At 42.8% G+C, this 20290-nt stretch overlaps 1 protein-coding gene across 1 annotated transcript; it reads right to left on the bottom strand.

The window, feature by feature from the left end:
* Positions 1 to 364: 364 nt before the first annotated feature.
* Positions 365 to 20022, bottom strand: ndufs2 (NADH:ubiquinone oxidoreductase core subunit S2). Its single transcript, XM_080741806.1, has 14 exons — positions 19904 to 20022; positions 18061 to 18164; positions 16265 to 16455; positions 11252 to 11372; positions 10035 to 10147; positions 8277 to 8351; positions 7756 to 7833; positions 7106 to 7191; positions 6122 to 6241; positions 4080 to 4209; positions 3244 to 3339; positions 2067 to 2150; positions 1206 to 1263; positions 365 to 575 (listed from the first exon to the last, which is right to left on the bottom strand). The coding sequence occupies exons 1-14, from the start codon at positions 19999 to 20001 to the stop codon at positions 538 to 540; spliced, it is 1392 nt and encodes a 463-aa protein (XP_080597932.1). The 5' UTR covers positions 20002 to 20022; the 3' UTR covers positions 365 to 537.
* Between the last annotated feature and the right edge of the window lie 268 nt (positions 20023 to 20290).

Raw genomic sequence — 20290 nt, 5'->3', positions numbered from 1 at the left:
AATACATTTGTACACTGTCAAGAGTTACAGACCTGTAAGGGTCAATTTAGAACCCACAGAGTCCCTGGAATCCACTTTGAGAACCACTGCTCTAGCCCAGTGGCTCTCAAACTTTGAAAGTTGACGGTCTCCCCTTAACTTTGTCAAAGTTATGCACTTTGAAAGTAGAAGGTCTCGCCTTAACTTTGTCAAAGTTATAAACTTGTAAGGGTCAATTTAGACCCCCAAAAAGGAACCTAGCGAGTTCCCGGAATACACTTTGAGAACCACTGCTCTAGCCAATGCTCCAATTCAGTTCCTAAACTACAAGAAACAAACAAACAAAAAAACAACGTACATCTTAAGTTTGGTCATAAAATATTAATTAGGTTTATTTAGACACATTGTACAATGGAGTTCTCTTGTCAACACGTTTCTTTTTTCCTCTACGGTGGATCATGAAGACAACTGAACTGTGACAGACGAACGGGTTTAGGGCAAGGGAAGAAGAAGTCCTCTTCGAAAGAGAGAAATGAACAGACGATACACAGCAGCTTTTTAACGGTCAACTTCTCCAAACACAATATCCTGTGTGCCTGTTGTAAGAGAGGAGAAGTGCCTTTTTTAACAACAGTGTCATCGATACGTCACTTGTTTATCACTTGATTGCACCTTCGAAAATCCAATTAAATGTGTTCCAATTCAGTGGTTCTCAACCTTTTTGGGCAGTGACCCCTAAAAATGATCATATTTGATAATTGGGGACCCCCCCACCCCGGCAAACACTTGGAATGTAGGCGTTGAAGCATTCAATATTCAGTTCCACAGATAAATATTGTGAACAAGGCAGATCTACAAGCTCACAATGCCTCAGACAGTGATGTGTTGTGAGCTTGTAGATCCGAATTATCACAGTTTTTGTCCCTTTCTTATATTATTGACAATTTGGCCAACGTTTCACCAATTTTTATGGTATAGTTTGTTGATTACCTTTGATACAATAAAGGACTTTTTCTTATTATTTATTTTTTTAATTAAAAAGGTCTTAAAAGTCCTTAAATTGTCACTTCACTGTCATCTGGGGACCTCCGCCAGAATCATGTGAGGACCCCCCTAGGGGTCCCGACCCACAGGTTGAGAACCACTGGTCCAATTCATTGTGAAGAACACTTTGTACATGTTTGCTCGTAGTTTGAGATGGTGAACAGAATGGAACACTTTCTTACCGATAATGGCCACCACGTCAGCAAGCATGTGTCCCTTGGCCATCATGTCCAGACTAGCCTGTTGGAAGAAAAAAACACATTAATTATGTATTGATACATCTATATTTTGATGTAATGTATACATTTAATCAGAATAGCATTAAATTGATTTAAATAAATCACTAGACATTACTACTATTGCTGCTGGCTATACATTTTAGCTTGTCCTTAAATGATCTTTAAATGCCAATGCTAATTAATCAAAGATCTAAAATCTTTGTGACTGTGTTGGCACACCTGACCTGAAATCCAGTATTCTGATGAATTATTATGCATTATTAAAAAAGAAATAGCAGCTATACAAGCGCACAGATCTGCTTTTTTTATCATGACAATTTGTATAAGTCTTGGAATATATTGACCCGATACTACAAATGTCTTCTAAATCCTTCTAGTGTTTTTGAAGAACTCATGTTTCTATAATCAGGGACCCTTATCTTTCGTCATGTTGCAAGTTACTAAGAAAATTGCCAAACAAACTAAACAGATTTCTCAAGAAACATGCCAGTCGACTGTTTGTTTTACCAAGTGAGGGCTATTCCATGCATCAGTTTGCCAAGAAACTTGCTGACAATTAGGCTTAAATTTTATGTGAAATTGAATCCCGTTTTCAACTTACCAAAACAAGTGTTGACTACGGCAGTTACAAGTTTGTGTGCTTTAAAAGAAAACTGTTCTCTGGGTGCTTCATAAACATACTGTACTTAATGAAGTAAAAGTATATTTAAGGAGACGCCGGTTAAAGGCGCTGAATAATGAATGAATGGTGGGTGCGTTTGTTTAATAATTCACAGAGTGTTGTTGTGAAGTTTAAGCACGCACCAAGTGGGCGAAGCCGGGAGCTTTGATCTTGCAGCGGTACGGTCTGCTGGAGCCGTCTGACACCAGATAGACGCCAAACTCACCCTGGAACCAATTAATGAATGGAGAGGTTAACAGTTAACGCGTGCACGCTCACGCGCAAACACACACACACACACACACACACACACACACACTATAACTTAGACCAGTGGCTCTCAGTTTAAATCGTATTAGTAAACTGTATTTTACTTTACTTTTCCAATGCAAACCTCCATACAATTAACAATTTAGGCATTTAGCAGACGCTCTTAATCAAGAGCGATTTAGAGTAAGCAAGGTCAACACAAGGTAATACATCAAATGCATAGAAATAGTCATCTAAGATCAAAGCTAAACCAAGAATCATCAGTCTTAACAGTAGAACATCCCTCCCCAAACAATGACCTGGCAAATACACAAGATGCTGTCCAATTACATTTTAGCCTTTGCATACGACACAATGCAAGATGTGTGGTGTTAAAATAAAGTGTTTCAAATTCAATGGAGAATAAGTTAAGCGTCATTTCAGAGCACATTCATCGTCCACAGTCCACATGCCTCAAATTCCCACACATTCTTACCAATTAATTTCCAAAACTTTTCCAGAATATTTAACCCGATTTCCAGGACTATATAACAATAATTCCGCTCAATAACGAGTCGCTTACTCCTATGCGCAATGCCCAAAGACAGCTAGTGTATGCCAGTGGTTCTCAACCTTTTCAGGCTGTGACCCCCGAAATAATCATGTTTTAACTGGGGACCCCCCCACCCTGACGAGCACTAAGAGTTGAGGAATTTTGTAGAACACGTTTCTATTGTGAAAATAGCAGATCTACATGCTCACAACGCGAGGCGTTGTGAGACGTTGTGAGCATGTAGATTGGCTATTTTCACAATTTCTGCCTCTAATATTTGACATATTTGTTTAATTTGTCATTTCAGAGGTATTAACAAAATCAATAACCAAAGACAATGAATAGCTATTTTTTTCCTGGACCTTCCAGGACCCTTGATACATTCCAAAACTTTTCCAGTACTGGAAAAATATTTTTCTAATTTCAAAATATTTCCAGGAATTTCATGACCGTGGGAACCCCGTCTACAAGTAAATTCAATGAATGGGCCCATTCAAAGAAAAGGAGGGGAGCCTCACCTTTGGTGCCTCCACAGCTGTGTAGGTGGACCCAGGAGGAACCTGGTAACCCTCTGTGTACAGCTTGAAGTGGTGGATCAGAGACTCCATGGACACCTGTCATGGGGGGGGAGGGGACACAAAAAGAAATGTCACTTCTGAGAGTAAAGAGCTGAAGTGGAATCACAGTTGCGTCAAGGCATATTTACAAGTAAGTGATACTTCCCATAGGGAAGTTGCGTCAAGGCATATTTACAAGTAAGTGATACTTCCCATAGGGATCGTTTCAGAAATTCAGAGTCTATTTTGAATCTTCACAAACTAGTGCAGATTTGCCAAATTCACAACCAGCAGCAAAAGCCATTTATAACTGCTGCGTTTTTCCCACTAAACGGATGTGTACAAAACATCTGAAACACCCAAATCAACTTTGCTTCTGCTTAGTCCGTGCCCACGCTGGGCAAGATGTAGCTGGTCAAGTGTCTAAGCGGAAGAACAGGAATTTGGCAAAGTACCGACCAAGTAAACGACACTGAGGCTTTACAAATCTGTTTACGTTCTCCTTAAATGAAACAAGTGTTGTAATTGGTCGAAAAAGAGCGTTTCGGGGGAAATGCGTACGACAGAGATCCTACCCCACTCTCTGCATTAGGTTATGACCAGGCTTTTCGCTTCGGAGATGAGAATAAAGGCTGGTGAACGAGGCTAGTCCGTGCCCATTTCAGACTATAGCGCACTTATGGCTGTCTGCTGCTCTGTCTCGCCACACACAAGTTGAAAAGCTGGTTAACATTCAGTGGGGAAGGTGGCAGTCAATCCACACCATACAGCAGTGGTTCTCCAACTTGATGTCATACCTTCATCTCAGACCTCTTGGGTGGGGCCACCTTTGCATCGTCCACCTTGATCTCTCCCTCTGGCATCTTGTTGAGGGCTTCCAGCATGATGCGAAGACTCTGCCTCATCTCCTCTACCCTGCACAGGTACCTGCGCACGCACGCGCACAAGAGAGTAAGATTAGGCTAGATCTTCAACAGGGGGTCCGTGACCCGTAGGGGGTCCTCAGAGTTACTACAGGGAGTCCTCCAAATCTTGTGATAGAAACCTGTCCTCCAAATCTTGTGATAGAAACCTTTTTTATATTAACCACTTGAATCCTATAGCGTCCATACTCTGAGAACTTTAGCCAAAAATAGCAGATCTACAAACTCACAGTGAGCTTGTAAATCGGCTATTTTCTGCAAAGACGTTCGATGTAGAGGAGAAAAAGAGCAGACTGAGTACAGAGTGAAAGGTCAAGTTATGCACTGACGGTTCAAGTGGTTAAATATACACAAATTGACATGGATCAAAAATACACTGATGATTGTCCTGTCAAACAATGAAACTATATGGAATCTATGAAAAAGTTCCTGCTTCATCTCTCTCTCAACTAAGGGGTATTTGGCCTGAAAACGTTGAAGACCCCTGGGCTACATAACACGACTGGCCCGGTCATGACCAGGTCGCACTACAATAATGACTGATTTCCAAAATAAAAATGTTTTTCTGATACACAACTATGAAAGAAATTTAAACGCATTTAACACTATTCAAAAATATATTTACATACCGCTTCAGACATAGAAACAGGAAAAAACATATATGCAATGCAATCAAGAAATATGAATATAGATCAGCATGAAGCATGAAGCTTTTACAAGTTCCACTGATTCATGTAATCAAATTACACAAAATACAGTACTTTCCAAAAAGGTCAAGTATACAAATATAAAAGGCAAGACATATTTTTAAATTCCAGCAAAAGTGGCAGTGACCATTTTATGTTGTTTTGAATCGTTTCTGAGGTCAGACACTTCATTTTGCGGGCGGCTGAAAGAGGAAATGGCCTTGTTCTGCAAACGGTTACCAAAACATTTGAAGAACACTTATTGACTTCAAGAGACTGTAGCGGCAGCAAAGACCATTCACTGGAACGAAGGGCCCTAATTAGAAACACTAATAAGAAAAGGCTATCCACTCACCTTTGGTCATATGATGTAATGCAGTGGTTCTCAACCTTTACAGGCCATGACCCCCCAAAAGTATCATATTTGAACTGGGGACCCCTCACCATAACAAGCACTTGGAATGTATGAGTTGAGGCATTCAATTTTGTTTGACTAGGTTCCACAGATAAATATTGTGAAAATAGTTAATCATTTTTTAGCCTCTTTCTTAGGCTTCCTACACAGAGTAAAGTCACCTGCCCTCTCCTTGTCCTAGGGGAATGGGGGGGGGAGAGGGGGGACTTAAGATGGTGCTTAACACATCGACTGCCCACCAGGAGGCGCCAGTCATCCCCTCTGAGTGCCCCCATAGCACTTCCATAGAAGAATACGAGGCCCTGTTGCGTCAATGCATGCGTGATGACGTCACTTGGTCACATGAGCGCAGACAGGATGTTATTGTGTAACTTACTGTATGGGCTAGTGTTGATCATAGCTGTTCACTGCCAATCAAAATTTGGACATTTTGCCGCACGCGGCCACAGTTTTAGCCATAAAACAAACATCGGAAATAAAGGGCTTTAAAGATGGGGAAATGCATTGGAGTATACGGAGAAAAACGGCCGCGCGATGCTCTCAGCGTCGACTCGAAGCGACTAGCGGCTAATGGGCTACATCCAGGCGTAGCCCCGACCTAACGGTGAGATATAAAGTTATACTGTAATTACAGTAAATGCGTCCAACGCGTCGTGGGCCTCCAGCGACATCAAAGAAATTGTCGCGTAGACACCTCGTGGGCACCCGCTGTGTTAAGATGGTCAGGACTGAACATCCACTCAGCTATGGCTGCTTCCAAAAAAAGCTACTCACCCTGGCGTGGATTCCGCCAAAAACACCATAATGTACAGTACCTGTCATAGCAGTCGCCGTTGCTTCCGATGGGGACGTCGAACTCCACCTCGTCGTACTTGTCGTAGGGCTGAGACTTCCTCAGGTCCCACTTGATACCCGACCCTCTCAGCATCACTCCACTGACACGGGGAGAAACAAGCACAGCAGTGTTTTGATTTGGTTTTAGTCATAGTCATTTGAGTATAATTTCAGTCAGTTTCAGTCCCATTTTAGTCTTCTGAGATGTTTTATAGTTCAGTCTAGTTTTAGTCGACTAAATATGATAAGATTTTAATCGGCTAAATCTACAGTTGATTTTGTCGACTAAAAAGTATGTTAGCGGGCCTTGATGGCCTCATAATACCTGATTTTACACTTGGTTGCGTTCTGAAAATAACCGATCTACAAGCTCACAACGCAGCTTGTAGATCTGCTATTTTCAGAGTGCAACACCTGAGCACAACCATCTATGAAATGACTTGTCTTTTCGTTCTACTGGATCTCCTCTCCCCTCCATAACATTTTAATCTAGTTACTATTTGTTGACGTAATTGTCAATATATTAGTCTTAGTCATAGTCATCGTGGCTTAGTTTTCATTCGTTTTCGTCAATGGAAAAGGGTAATCGACGAAAATATTTCGTCATTGTCTTAGTCGATGAAATCAACATGAAGCACAGAAACATGGTGATTAAAAAAGACGTTCTTTCCGGCCATCAAACTCTACAAACTCCCTGTGACCGCTCCATAACGTAGGCATCTCCCATCACTTGTCATTATGCGTTATAAATTCTTCTCAACCCTTTTGCAGGTTCGGGTTCCGTATTGAATGCCCTTGTTCTGGCTTCGCGCGTCTCATGCAATGGCGACATTTCTTTAAATTTGACATGAACCACGATTAGCCAGAGGGGACAGCCCACATTAAAAATGTATGAATATTTTCGGGGGGTTGAAACAGTGATACAGGGAGCTGGTGGGAGAGCTCTGCCCTAGTGTACATGTTACCTGAAACCCCAGTTAAGGGCCTCTTCTGCGGTGACGACCCCGATGTCAACCGTGCGGTTCTTCCAGATACGGTTGTTGGTCAGCATCTGCTCAGAGTGGGAAAACCAACAGACAGTGTGAGCTATTGATGGCTTGGCCACCATTCAGGGTTCCCACACATCTTTACCAATTCATTTCCACAACTTAATTTAACCAGATTTCCAGGACTATATAACAATAATTCAGCTCAATAACAGGTCGCTTACTCCTACTGTATGCACAATGCCCAAAGACAGGTAGTGTATGCTAGTGGTTCTCAACCTTTTCAGGCTGTGACCCCCGAAAAAATCATATTTGAACTGGGGACCCCGGCACCCTGACGAGCACTAAGAGTTGAGGAATTTTGTATAACACGGTTTTAGGCATTGTGAGCATGTAGATCTGCTATTTTCACAATTTCTGCCTCTAATATTTGACAATTTGGCATTAACAAAATCAATAACCAAAGACAATGCATGGCTATTTTTTCCAGGACCGTTGATCAATTCCAAAACTTTTCCAGTATTTCCAGGAATTTCTTGACCGTGGGAACCCTGACCATTATCCTAACATAACTGTGCATTCTGTTTACCATCTCACAGAGATATAAGCAGTAGACACAAGACACAAACCTCTTCCACCTCGTCGATTCGGATGGAGAAGTTCTTCGCCCACTCATAGATGTCGTCCATCAAACCCAGGGGCATGTCCTGTAACGCAAGTTACACGACACGTCAGTTCACCACGAACCGCCTTAAGTCTTGTAGATACCTGGCTAAGACCTTTTTTTCTTTACATCCACTGATGAAATAGGACATAGTGTAAGACACAAAACTACATTTCACCCAAAGTCAAACCAAGCGATGTTAACACATCATGACGTCAAAATAGCCTTGGTCCCAGCTGAAGAACAGGTTGTATGTATGTAGGGCTGTCACCATAATGAGATTTTACTTGACTTGATTAATTATGGCTCACTATTTCCTCTATTTTTGAAAATGTGAACATTTTTCGATCATGCAAAAATACAAACACTTGCGATTTGGCCCGTCACAATTAACAATTGTGACAGTCCTAGTTGTATCGTAGTAAGTTCTCTCAAAGCTACAACAAAAATTATGGCGGCGTTAACCGATTCCACCTGAATCTTTACCTGGTGAACGCCGCCGGGTCTGACATAGGCAGCGTGCATCCTGGCTCCAGACACCCGCTCATAGAACTCAAACATCTGGACACAGGGGGACAGGAGGCCAGGTTATTGTCGCAGAGGAACATGGGTCATATGACAAGAGTATAAATTAATAAATAAGGTCATTATGAAAACTTGCATTTGAGAAGGAAGGAAGGATGGATGTAAGGATCAATGTTTTCCCTACATCAGTGGGCTACCCAAATTATTTGGGGGCCCTCAGATGATTTAAACAAACGGAGATAGTATTCTGCACATTACAACATTTACAAATGTATAACCTTTTAAATTGGCCAAATATTACGCAAGAAAAGAGAGGCGAACATTGTCAAAATAGCCCATCTACAAGCTCACAACACCTGCACTGCGAGTAACTTTTCAGGATTCAAATTTCGAGCTTGTAGATCTTGTAGATTTTGGATACTTTTGTGTGACGCTGTAGTATGATCAAGTAGGGCATTAAATTACACCAGTAAGACTCCCTAATCGGGAGATAAGCGACCGTCAGGTCGCAGCGTGATTTTAGGCCAAAATGTGTAGGAGCAGTGTCCAAAAATGTGTTTGAAAAAATCGGCCTGATGGTGGCGCTATATGGGACAGATCCATGTTGATGACATGAGTGTAGACATAGTGTGTAGCGATTTGCGTGATTTTAGGGCAAAATCTGTAGGAGTAGTGTCCAAAAATGTGTTATTAAAAATCGGCCTGAAGGTGGCGCTAAATGGGAGAGATCCATGTTGATGACATGAGCAAGTGTGTACCGATTTGCGTGATTTTAGGGCAAAATTTGTAGGAGCAGTGTCCAAAAATGTGTTTGAAAAAATCGGCCTGATGGTGGCGCTATATGGGACAGATCCATGTTGATGACATGAGTGTAGACATAGTGTGTAGCGATTTGCGTGATTTTAGGGCAAAATCTGTAGTAGTGTCCAAAAATGTGTTATTAAAAATAGGCCTGAAGGTGGCGCTAAATGGGAGAGATCCATGTTGATGACATGAGCGTAGAGCAAGTGTGTACCGATTTGCGTGATTTTAGGGCAAAATTTGTAGTAGTGTCCAAAAATGTGTTTGAAAAAATCGGCCTGATGGTGGCGCTATATGGGACAGATCCATGTTGATGACATGAGTGTAGACATACTGTGTAGCGATTTGCGTGATTTTAGGGCAAAATCTGTAGGAGTAGTGTCCAAAAATGTGTTTTAAAAGATCGGCCTGAAGGTGGCGCTAAATGGGACAGGTCCATGTTGATGAGATGAGTGTAGACATACTGTGTACCGATTTGCGTGATTTTAGGGCAAAATTTGTAGGAGCAGTGTCCAAAAATGTGTTTAGCAAAAATCGGCCTCATGGTGGCGCTAGAAGAGGGCCATGTGAGAATTGATGGGTGGAGGTTGTGGTTTGGCAGGCAAGGAGTGTGTGTGGAAAATATCACATGGATAGGGGCAACTATGGCGGAGATATGAGCAGGGCAAAAGTGTGACGTGACTGACTGACGGACAGACAGGTGGTGACGTGACTGACTGACGGACAGACAGGCGGTGGAGGTTTTGATAGTAAATGCGACCTGACGGTCGCAATAAAAACACAAACAGTTAAACTACGGTGATAAGAGGGTTCTGCCCGACGAGCGAGCGAGATATTTCACTCCATCCTCTGGGAAACACTGAGGATAAGGGGTGAGGAAGAAGAAAGGAGCACAGCAATGTGGTGGTTAGCAATGACCTTCTCTCTCTCCTCAAACAACCAGAAGAAGGGGGTCATGGCTCCGATGTCCAGGGCGTGCGTGGTGATGGCCATGATGTGGTTCAGGATGCGAGTCAGCTCACCGAACAGCACTGCACAACACAACATGAAAACACACACACCCTGGGAGTTAGGGCTGTCACGATTAGGACATTTTACGTGACGATTAATTGTCGCTCCAATAATTGTGATTAACGATTTAATCGTGTTTGACAATCACATTTTTGTTTGGCTTGTAGGCTTTGACACGTAACTTAAATACACAAAGAAATGACTGACTTATGTGACAACTTTATACTTTAAAAAGAACTTTTAATCGTGGAAATAGCTGATCTACAAGCTCACAACGCATCACGATAGTTTGTAGATCTGCCATTTCCACTATTTTTGAAAATATATGAACATTTGGAAATGAAAAAATCACACCCGTGTGAAGTGGAGCTGTGTGTGTGTGTGTGTGTGTGTGTGTGTGTGTGTGTGTGTGTGTGTAGATCATGTGTACCGATTTTTGTGACATTTGAAGAAAATATGTAGGAAAAGGAGCAAAAAGTGTGTTTTGGAGAAAATTCAAGATGGCGGAAAATCTATCCTGGCGCAAATGGGCGTGGCCTATATGGGGAGATGCGTCTTGACCCAAGGAATCCAGGGAAAAAAGAACTTTAATTTTCCGATCTACGGTTCAAGAGTTACGGGGCAAAACGTAAAGTGGGCCGTTATAGCGCCACCATGAGGCCGAGTGATGTAATTATTCCGAGGTTTGAAACTGTAGCTCCTATGGTTTACGAGAGAAAAATACTTGAAAGTGATTTCTTGCATTGTCCCATTATAAGTCAATGGGGACAATTAAGCGTCGTTTTTTGCCGATTACGTCGGCATGGTAAGGCGGATCGGAACGAAAGGTAATAGAACACCATTCCCGGCCGAGCCGCACATTTTGATGTATATATTGCGCGAGTGGCGTAAATGGTGCGGCACTAGTTACGCGCCGAAGTCAGGCTACATACAGACACACAGACACACAGACCCACACAGCCACGTATAGGGAGCTGCACACAGCTCCAAAAACTATGACGATTATGACAAAATAACAGCGCAAGGCGTTGTGAGCTTGTAGATCTGCTGTTTTTTGGTAAAGTTCTCCAAATAGCGATGCTAGGGCGGCCCCCCTGTAGTAACTCTGAGGACCCCCGGCTCACCTCTGATCCACTGTGCTCGGAGAGGAGCCTGGATGTTGAGCAGTTTCTCCACGGCCAGGGAGTAGGCCTGCTCGTTGCACATCATGGACACGTAGTCCAGGCGGTCGAAGTAGGGCAACGCCTGAGAACACAAAAACCACACAATGCACCTTTTTAAAAACACTTAAATATCCTATATACTTAGTTCAGTCAGACAACTTTATAAGCATATTCTGTCTCATTTCATTCATTTCCCTGTAAGCATGAAATATAATACATGATTTGCTAAATAGATCTTACAGGGAACGAAATAAGGGAATTGTATAGAAACTAGAAATGCAGTTCGCTGAAAACACACACAAAGTATATTACTTTATGTACAGTAGTAGAAATTGCAAGCGTGGTTGCCGTTGACTCTAATGAGAAGCCAATCAGATAGGGGGAAAAGGATGACATCACTCAGAAGTGGCAGCCACTTAACCCCAAAGCTGTGGTGTTGTTGTTTTTTTATTCCAAAATGGGCCTTATTTGAAAATATGAAAATACCTCAGGGCTGATGGCATCTTCTGTTATAATGTGCTACAGTTCAATATCAATAGTTGTTCTGTTGGTAGTGTAGCGAAATGTATGTCACTCATAATGTGCTGGGAACCAAACAAAAAACGCACAGCCTTTCACAAGCAATTTATGGGTAATGCATTTCTAATTGATTTATAGTCCGACACATTGTCTGCTGTTCAAATGGCAGTGTGGCCAAAATTAACCTGGTGAGCAAAGGTCTCTACAAAAAAATAACTAGAACTGCAGTCAGTCAGGGTGCCAACTTGCGGCTTGTGCAAAAGTATGCCATATATGGCCTACTTGTGAACCACCAGAGCGTGCCATGAGGTGCGCTTACCACTGGCATCACTAGGTATGCTCAGTGTGAAGTGAGTGTTGCCTTTTATGAGCCAGATGTGGGACATACATATATAGAGACAAAGCCAGTTATAGGAGTGGTTAGCGCCGCTCAATAACAGCTTCTCTTTCACATCTTGAGAATGAAACAACACAAAGGAACAAGCTAGGAATTCTTACCAATTCTACAGAGAAATAGCATAGTAACCTAACCATGACCTGCCCAGGTTAATTAAAATAAAAAAGTCAGAAACATCAATGTATGAATTTCACATGACTATACTGGAGAACCATGAATAATACATTTTAGGAGGGAAGACATGGACCATATAATCTGCCCTCGTTCCAGGATTGACCCTTGGGCCAGACTTTGGACGTGTCTTCTGCTTCTGATGAGCAGGTTGGTACCTTATGTGTGGTTACTTAATGTAATGCACATTGTAAAGCGTTTTGGATTAAAGATGCTATATATAAAATGCACCATTTGTTTATCTTTATGTCTATTACCTAATGTTGATCGGATTCTAGGGTTAAATCAGTTTTGATCACAGCGTAAAACATAAATAAACAACATAATTGAGCTCAAAGTATTTCAAAACTATATTTATCACTTGCTAATACATGTACTGTACAATCTGTTGAACATACCATTTAATATAACTGAAGATGGGGTCTAATAAAGGCATGTGTATCTGGAGAAAATAGGGGCACGTAACGTAATTGTTTTGAGATAGTTTGCTATAAATTGTATTAAAGTAAATCTGGTCTAAAAAGGTGGAAATGTTCATACTCATCATTTCAAACAACACAAAGACAATTAATCAATACAAGTCACTAACATTTCAAGATTTTAATCCATCCATCCATCTTCAACCGCTTATCCGGAATCGGGTCGCGGGGGTAACAGCTCCAACTGAGACTTCCAGATTTCCTTATCCTGCGCAACTTCCTCCACTCCCTCTGGGAGTATACCAAGGCGTTCCCAGGCCAGTCTGGAGATATAATCCTTCCATCTGGTCTTAGGTCTGCCACGGGGTCTCCTCCCAGTGGGACGTGCATCGAGGACCTTCCTAGGAAGGCGCTCGGGGGGCATCCGTACTAGATGCCCGAACCACCTAAGCTGACTCCTTTCCAAGTTAAGGAGCAGCGGTTCTACTCCAAGTCTCTCACGGGTGATTGACCTTCTCAACCTATCTCTAAGGGAGATACCAGAGAACCTTCTGAGAAAACTCATTTCGGCCGCTTGTACCCGAGACCTTATACTTTCGGTCATGACCCACACTTCATGACCATAGGTGAGAGTGGGAACGAAGATTGCTCGAAAGACAGAGAGCTTTGCCTTACGGCTCAACTCTTTTTTCTTCACAACAGTGCGATTAAGCGACTGCAAAACCGCTCCTGCTGCTCCGATTCTCCGGCCGATCTCCTTCTCCGTCTTCCCCTTTCTCTCACTTGTGAACAAGACCCCGAGATACTTAAACTCCTTCACCTGGGGTAACGTCTCATTCCCTACTTGGACTGCACAATCCATCGGTTCCCTGCTGAGAACCATGGCCTCAGACTTAGAGATGCTGATCCTCATTCCGGCCGCTGTACACTCGCTTTGGGCATACAGAGATTGGATGGCCCTCAACAAGGATCCCCTCACTCCATATTCCCGCAACACCTCCCACAGAACCTCCCGGGGGACCCGGTCATATGCCTTCTCCAAATCCACAAAACACATGTAGACCGGATATGCATACTCCCAGGCCTTCTCCAGGATCCCTGCCAGAGTGAAGAGCTGGTCAGTTGTTCCACGACCAGGACGGAATCCACATTGTTCCTCTTGTATCTGAGGTTCGACTATCGGCCGGACCCTCCTTTTTTCAAGATTTTAATGAGGGATGTTAATTAAGTCTATCAGGTGATTCAGGTAAAACAGGTAAATGTCCCAGAACTTATAATGCAACTCGTCAGGCCATTTTATGCAGGCATAAAAAGGCATATAAAGCAAGATAACCACAAAATATCCAAGGAAGAAGCGCCTGTTTGCCTTTTTCTGTTTTCCATATGGGTTGCACCTACAACGGAATTGATACATAAAAGAGTGATATCACTGGAGCTAAAATAATTGACTTCCATCATAAAATGTAACTGATTTCAATGCTCTGCCTGATTAATCCAGTGGTTGGTACGATTAGCCCAGGGAAAACAAAAAATCACACTTGTGTGAACTGAGCGGTGGAGTCTGTGCGTGCGTGTGTGTGTGTGTGTGTGTGTGTGTGTGTGTGTGTGTGTGTGTGTGTGTGTGTGTGTGTGTGTGTGTGTGTGTGTGTGTGTGTGTGTGTGTGTGTGTGTGTGCGTGTGTGTGAGTGTGCCTTGCCTGTTCTGGCCTGGCCTGAACAACAGCGCCCCTCCCTTAACATGTGTGGTCATAAAAGGTACTGTAGGCTACATACAGACAGACACGGACGGAGACAGACATACCCACACACACGGCCACGTATAGGAGCGTTGTGACCACCGCTCAAAAACACACACACTAGCCATATCTCCTAGAAGGCCAAACACATTTCTCTGATGGGTCCAGTTGTTTAGACGTGGACAGGCAGACTAACGGTCCAACTTCTAAAAAGGCTCGCTGCCTGAAAGCCATAAAATAAAGTGAAACTTTGAGATGTGCGATCTAGATTTTTCATTATCGAACCGATTACCGATATGGCAGAATCAATACAGATCCGATACTGATCCGATATAGCACATATTTGTTATATTTATATATGAAATAAGATATATAAAAATAATAAGTACAACTAGAATTACTGTTCCTACGAAACAGTGTGGGCTCGCATGTAACACCATGGATGGGCACAAAGATCTACCCTTTGGCTGGACCTCATTGGCTAAGGGCCCTGCCTTTGTACTGTCGATGAGAACTTGACTGATAGATAAATAATGAAGATAACATAACATATGTGTGCTTGCTTTCAGCGAGCCCACAATAAAATAAAACTAAAATAAATGCACATATTTATGAGCGGTAACTTTCACTGCGATCCAATCCAATCCGATCCACATTTCTTGGGCTGATATCGGGTCGATATCCAATCTGAAGAGCAGAGGCATCCCTAGTGAAAACAACTAGAATTCTCGTTCGAGGCGGAAACGACTCAAACGAGGCCCGCGGCCGGCCTCCGCCGCCGCCGCCGCCGCAAAGGACATGCGGAGGCAGGCGGGCGAAGCCGGAGACGCCAAGACGCGGCGACACACGGGGCACGAGGCGGACTTCTGCAGCCACAGGGCGACGCACGGCCTGTGGAAGCCGTGGCCGCAGGGCAGGCTGGTGTACACCTCCCCCGGGACGTACTCGCCGCAGCAGATGGGACAGGAGTCCCTGGAGGGAGGCGGGTCGCGGACGGGGACGCGCGGCAGGGAGGCGATGGCGTGCCGGCCGGCCGCCGGCGGGGAGGCGGAGGCCTCCATGGTCATGGCCAGACGCTCCTCCAGGGCCATGCGCTCCTCCACCGCCTGCGCCTGCATGTCCTCCAGCACCTGCATCTCCACCATGGCCTGCTCCCGCATCTCTTCCAGGGCCATGGCCATGTAGACGTCCTCCGGGCCTTCCGGCGAGCTCCACCGCGGCGGCGGCTCGGGGTCGCTGTCGCTGCTCTCGTTGTAGTCCATGAAGTCGTTGTTGTTGTTGAAGAACGATCCCATCCCCTAAATAGGGTGCTTTGACGTTTTCCTAAAGGTTTTGTGATTGCTCTATTGGCTTCTCACATACGTTAATAAGTTATTATGATTGCTCTATTGCTTGCTCACACATATACAATATAATTAGGTGTTTTTAATGAATTATGAATGCCTCGTGGTACGGATGATATTTAGAGGTCCGTGATCCGTTATCGTGGTGTTAACGTGATGTCACCAAGCCGTGCCCATACATGGTATCGAACCTGGCTGGGTGCGTTTCTTTTTAGTAGGCGACGCACATGCGCCACCAAAAGTCCATTGAGTTCAATTGACTTTTTCCTATTTTTGTAAACCCCAAAAGTCCATTGTGTTCAATTAACTTTTGCATAATTAGGCTGCCGACCCCCCATCTCTAAATATTCTTTCCCAGGGCTCAGGTTGTGTTTCCAAGGCCTTGCTTACCTGCAGGTAGGTCTTGTACTCGATGAGTTTCTCGGTGCCGCGGTGGAGCAGGCCTATGTGAGGGTCACACTTCTTGACGGACTCGCCACTCAGCTCCAGCACCAGGCGCAGCACGCCGTGAGCAGCGGGGTGCTGGGGACCAAAGTTAATGGTCAGGTTGGACACCTCCTTCTCCATGGGAGGGTCTTTGTCTGGAGGGAGAGGAGGCAATTAGGCAAACATCAAAGATAACCTTAGAGCAGGGGTTCTCAAACCTTTTTAGGCCGTGACCCCCAAAATAAACATATTTGAACTTGGGACCCCCACCCTGACAAGCACTCGGAATTGTAGGCATTACATTTAGTGTGACTTGGTTCCACAGATAAATATTGTGAAAATAGCCGATCTACATGCTCACAACGCCTCGCACTGCGAGGCGTTGTGAGCATGTAGATCGGCTATTTTCACAATGTTCGACTCTTGCTTACTTAATATTTGACCGTTTGGCCAGTTTGGCATTCTATAAAAACGGCCTTGTAAATCCTTAAATTGTGACTTTATAGATACCCTGTATACACTTAGACTGTATGTTGGTTTGTTTACCGTTGAATGAGGGGAAAAAAAAGATTACATTAAGCTAATCATCTGGGGAGGGACCCCAAAAAATGATTTGGGGACCCCACTTGAGGTCCTGACCCCAAGTTTGAGAACCACTCCCTTAGAGGAACCAGAAATCATTCAGCTACAATCCATTCGTTTTACGTTCCAGAATATCTCACTCTTCCGACAGAGAGAGATAATTGCAACAATGTCAACGCTACAATAAAATTGGCAGCGCATCTAGCGTCCAAAATCCATCCATGTGCCGTCTGATTCAAATATTTTTGATATCTTAGGCAAACTTGGAAGGTGAAAATAGCAGATCTACAAGTTCACAACACCTTGCGACGCATTGTGAGCTTGTAGATCGGCTATTGTTTGGAAGTATAAAGTTATTAAATATGTCAAGTCATTTGACTTATTTCTTTGTACACTTATTTGCGATATCTGCCCTGTGAAACTTCAAAGCCTAAAAGTCAACCAGAAAGTGTTTTATTCATATGCTCTAGTGTTCAACAACGGAAACACTTAAAAAAATCAAACCTCGGTTCGAAGTGAAGCGGTGGACAGATAAAACCTCTATTCTGAATGTATTTTTCATCTGTTTTGATAATCTGCAATAGATACTGCATGTACAAGACAGATAAACTCTGAAGGCCAAATTATCATGTGAAGCTTGACCAATCCTCAAAGTATCCATTCATCTAACCGGGAGGGACACCACACATTTTGCTTTTTGAAAAAGCCTATTCATTCTGGACTGATATTTTACACATACGGGACAGGAAAAACCTGTTCATTCTGGCCTGGAGTGACCATATATGGACATAAGGTAACATACTTTGTGTTTTTGAAAAACCCTGTTCATTCTGGACTGAGATCACCATATATGGTAATTAAACGGACATTCTGTGGGACAGGAAAAACCTGTTCATTCTGGCCTGGAGTGACCATATATGGACATAAGGTAACATACTTTGTGTTTTTGAAAAACCCTGTTCATTCTGGACTGACATCACCATATATGGTAATTAAACGGACATTCTGTTTTTGAAAAAGCCTGTTCATTCTGGACTGAAATGACCATATATGGGCGTGATACACACAAAGCCATTCATTGGAAGCGGTTTTCACCGCTTCAAAAAAACATTAATCATAATCATCGTGACAGCCCTAAACGGGTACATAAATCTATTTAACGCTGTGACTGTGTGTACCATTCCATGGTGGTGGGACCCATTTCTCGTTGAGGGCTGTGGGGTACATCACTGCCCCAGCATACTGCTCCGTCCACTCTACGTCTGGCTGCCATTGTTTCTGCCTGCAAGAGATGGACAGAGAGATGGCCTTCAGTGACAATGCAAGCAGGCTGTCCTGTTCAACAAAATGTATAAAGAAAAAAATCTACAAGCGCACAACAAAGAAGCATCACAAGTTCGCATCATATTGTGAACAGTCAGTGGTGGACAAAGAATATAACATTTCTATTTTGAGTGAAAGTCAACAGCTTGTAAAACAAACAAATACATCCCCAATAGTGTACTTTGTAAAATACTCAAGTAAATGTATAGTTACTGTCCACCACTGGCTGTGAAATTATTACATTATTAGTGAAATAAAGAAGACAGTGATTCTCATCACGCCAGCACAGACTCCCAGGCATAATAGGGGGTTCTTGATATTCATCATTATTAAATGCATATGTACACTAAATACAAGAGAATGTCCAGGAATAGTCTTGGATCAAGACAGTCATCGGTCAATAATGATATGATAGTGATATCACTATCATATATACCGGTAATTAGGGGATCCTAATAAAGAAGAATTCATATATAATATGACAGTCTTGACTCTTACAATTTAGGCATTTAGCAGACGCTCTTAATCCAGAGCGATTTACAATAAGCAAAGGCAACACAAAGTAATACATCAAATGCTTAGTCTCAGATGCCAGGTCAACAATGATCTGGCATCCGTCTCTTGTATCAAGGCTATAGTGCAGGAATGGCCATTTTGATCAGAGTTTCACTATTATTTATATACCTACACTCCTACAGCACTACGGGAAAGGAATTCTGGACCAAATTACTGATTCTTTTGGACCAAATCATGGTCTAACACAGTCGTTCTCAAAGTGGATTATTCCAGGGACTCTGTGGGTTCCTTTATGGGGGTCTAAACTGACCCATACAAGTCTGTAACTCTGACAGTGTACAAATGGAAACAAATGGACCCGCATTTGGTTCCATTTGTAACACTGTCAGAGTTAAGGGGAGACCTTGAAATGTCAAATATGGGGCAACACTGGTCTAACAAATAACAATACCTTTGTTTTTAAGTACTTAGGTTAGGGTTCCATAATATTATGTGTGCATAAACATACAAGTGGGAGTCTTTAAACAGTGAAATAAGAGATGCTAAATTCACCTTGACCTCATAATGCAGAGGATAGAAATGTAAACTAATTCTAAATTGCTATTAATTCATTCTAATTCTAACGAATTCTACTAATACCAAGACTAATTCACTAAACTAATATGTATACACCTACAGCACTACAGTAAATTAATTGTGGACCAAATTACTGATTCTTTTGGACCAAACCATGGTCTAATAACAATACATTTTTAGAAGTATGGGGTCTTTAAAATTGAGTAGCAGTGAAACAAGAGATGCTACATTCACCTTGACCTCATAATGCAGAGGATGGGGATGTAAACAGTAAACACCGGGTACACGTTGAGTAACCGTCCTAGCAGCAGCATAGCAACACAGCTAGCTATAGGCTATGAGGCATTACAGTCACTTACAAATATAGTGTATTATATGTGTATTGTAATCACTACATGACGTTATAGCGACGTTATGCTCACATATAACATGTTTTACTCACATATCAGTCATGAGCTGAACACCAAAGCCTTTTTAGCCAAAGTCACATTATTAGTAGCTTCATGCTATCATTATGTGCAGCTCTAAAGGACCTTTATGGCTTAAAAGAATGGCCAGAAACTGTGTTTTATGTGTCGAACATCTCCAGGTTTTGGCAGATCTTACCTGTTCTGCAGGACAGTGACCGCAGAGCAGTTGTTTAGTAGTAGTTTGGTTGAAGGACGTCCTAGTCTTTGCAGCGACCTCAGCATTGTGGACGCCATGTTTGGCTGTCACACACACTCTGAGAGGACAGTGACGTAGGAGCACTGCTGTTATCTATTATGTGAGGATTGGATAATGGTTAGAACAGTGACACCTACCGGCCATAGGGTGGAATAGCCACAACTGTACTGTAACCTATAGATCAGATTGATTGATTGATTGAAGGCTTTATTAGAAGTTTGCATAGGAAAAGGTACAGTTTCATGACGGTACAGTTCACTGGTACAAGGTCTACTAAAAGGAGATCCTGAAAAGACTAAGCTTATTTCAACAGGAAACCATTAAAGT

This window comes from Nannobrachium achirus, assembly GCF_963921795.1.
Source record: "Nannobrachium achirus genome assembly, chromosome: 14".
In the NCBI taxonomy this organism is placed as follows: Eukaryota; Metazoa; Chordata; class Actinopteri; order Myctophiformes; family Myctophidae; genus Nannobrachium; species Nannobrachium achirus.
This window is presented reverse-complemented; position numbering and strand designations above follow the sequence as displayed.

What these genes read in the sequence shown, in the direction of transcription:
- ndufs2 (XM_080741806.1), bottom strand. Translation starts at nt 20,001, where the DNA reads ATGGCGTCCACAATGCTGAGGTCGCTGCAAAGACTAGGACGTCCTTCA. An exon ending in GTCACTGTCCTGCAGAACAG is followed by an intron (nt 18,165 to 19,903) that starts GTAAGATCTGCC and finishes CATCTCTTGCAG; the next exon opens with GCAGAAACAATGGCAGCCAG. An exon ending in CCAAGAGGTCTGAGATGAAG is followed by an intron (nt 3,340 to 4,079) that starts GTATGACATCAA and finishes CCCCCATGACAG; the next exon opens with GTGTCCATGGAGTCTCTGAT.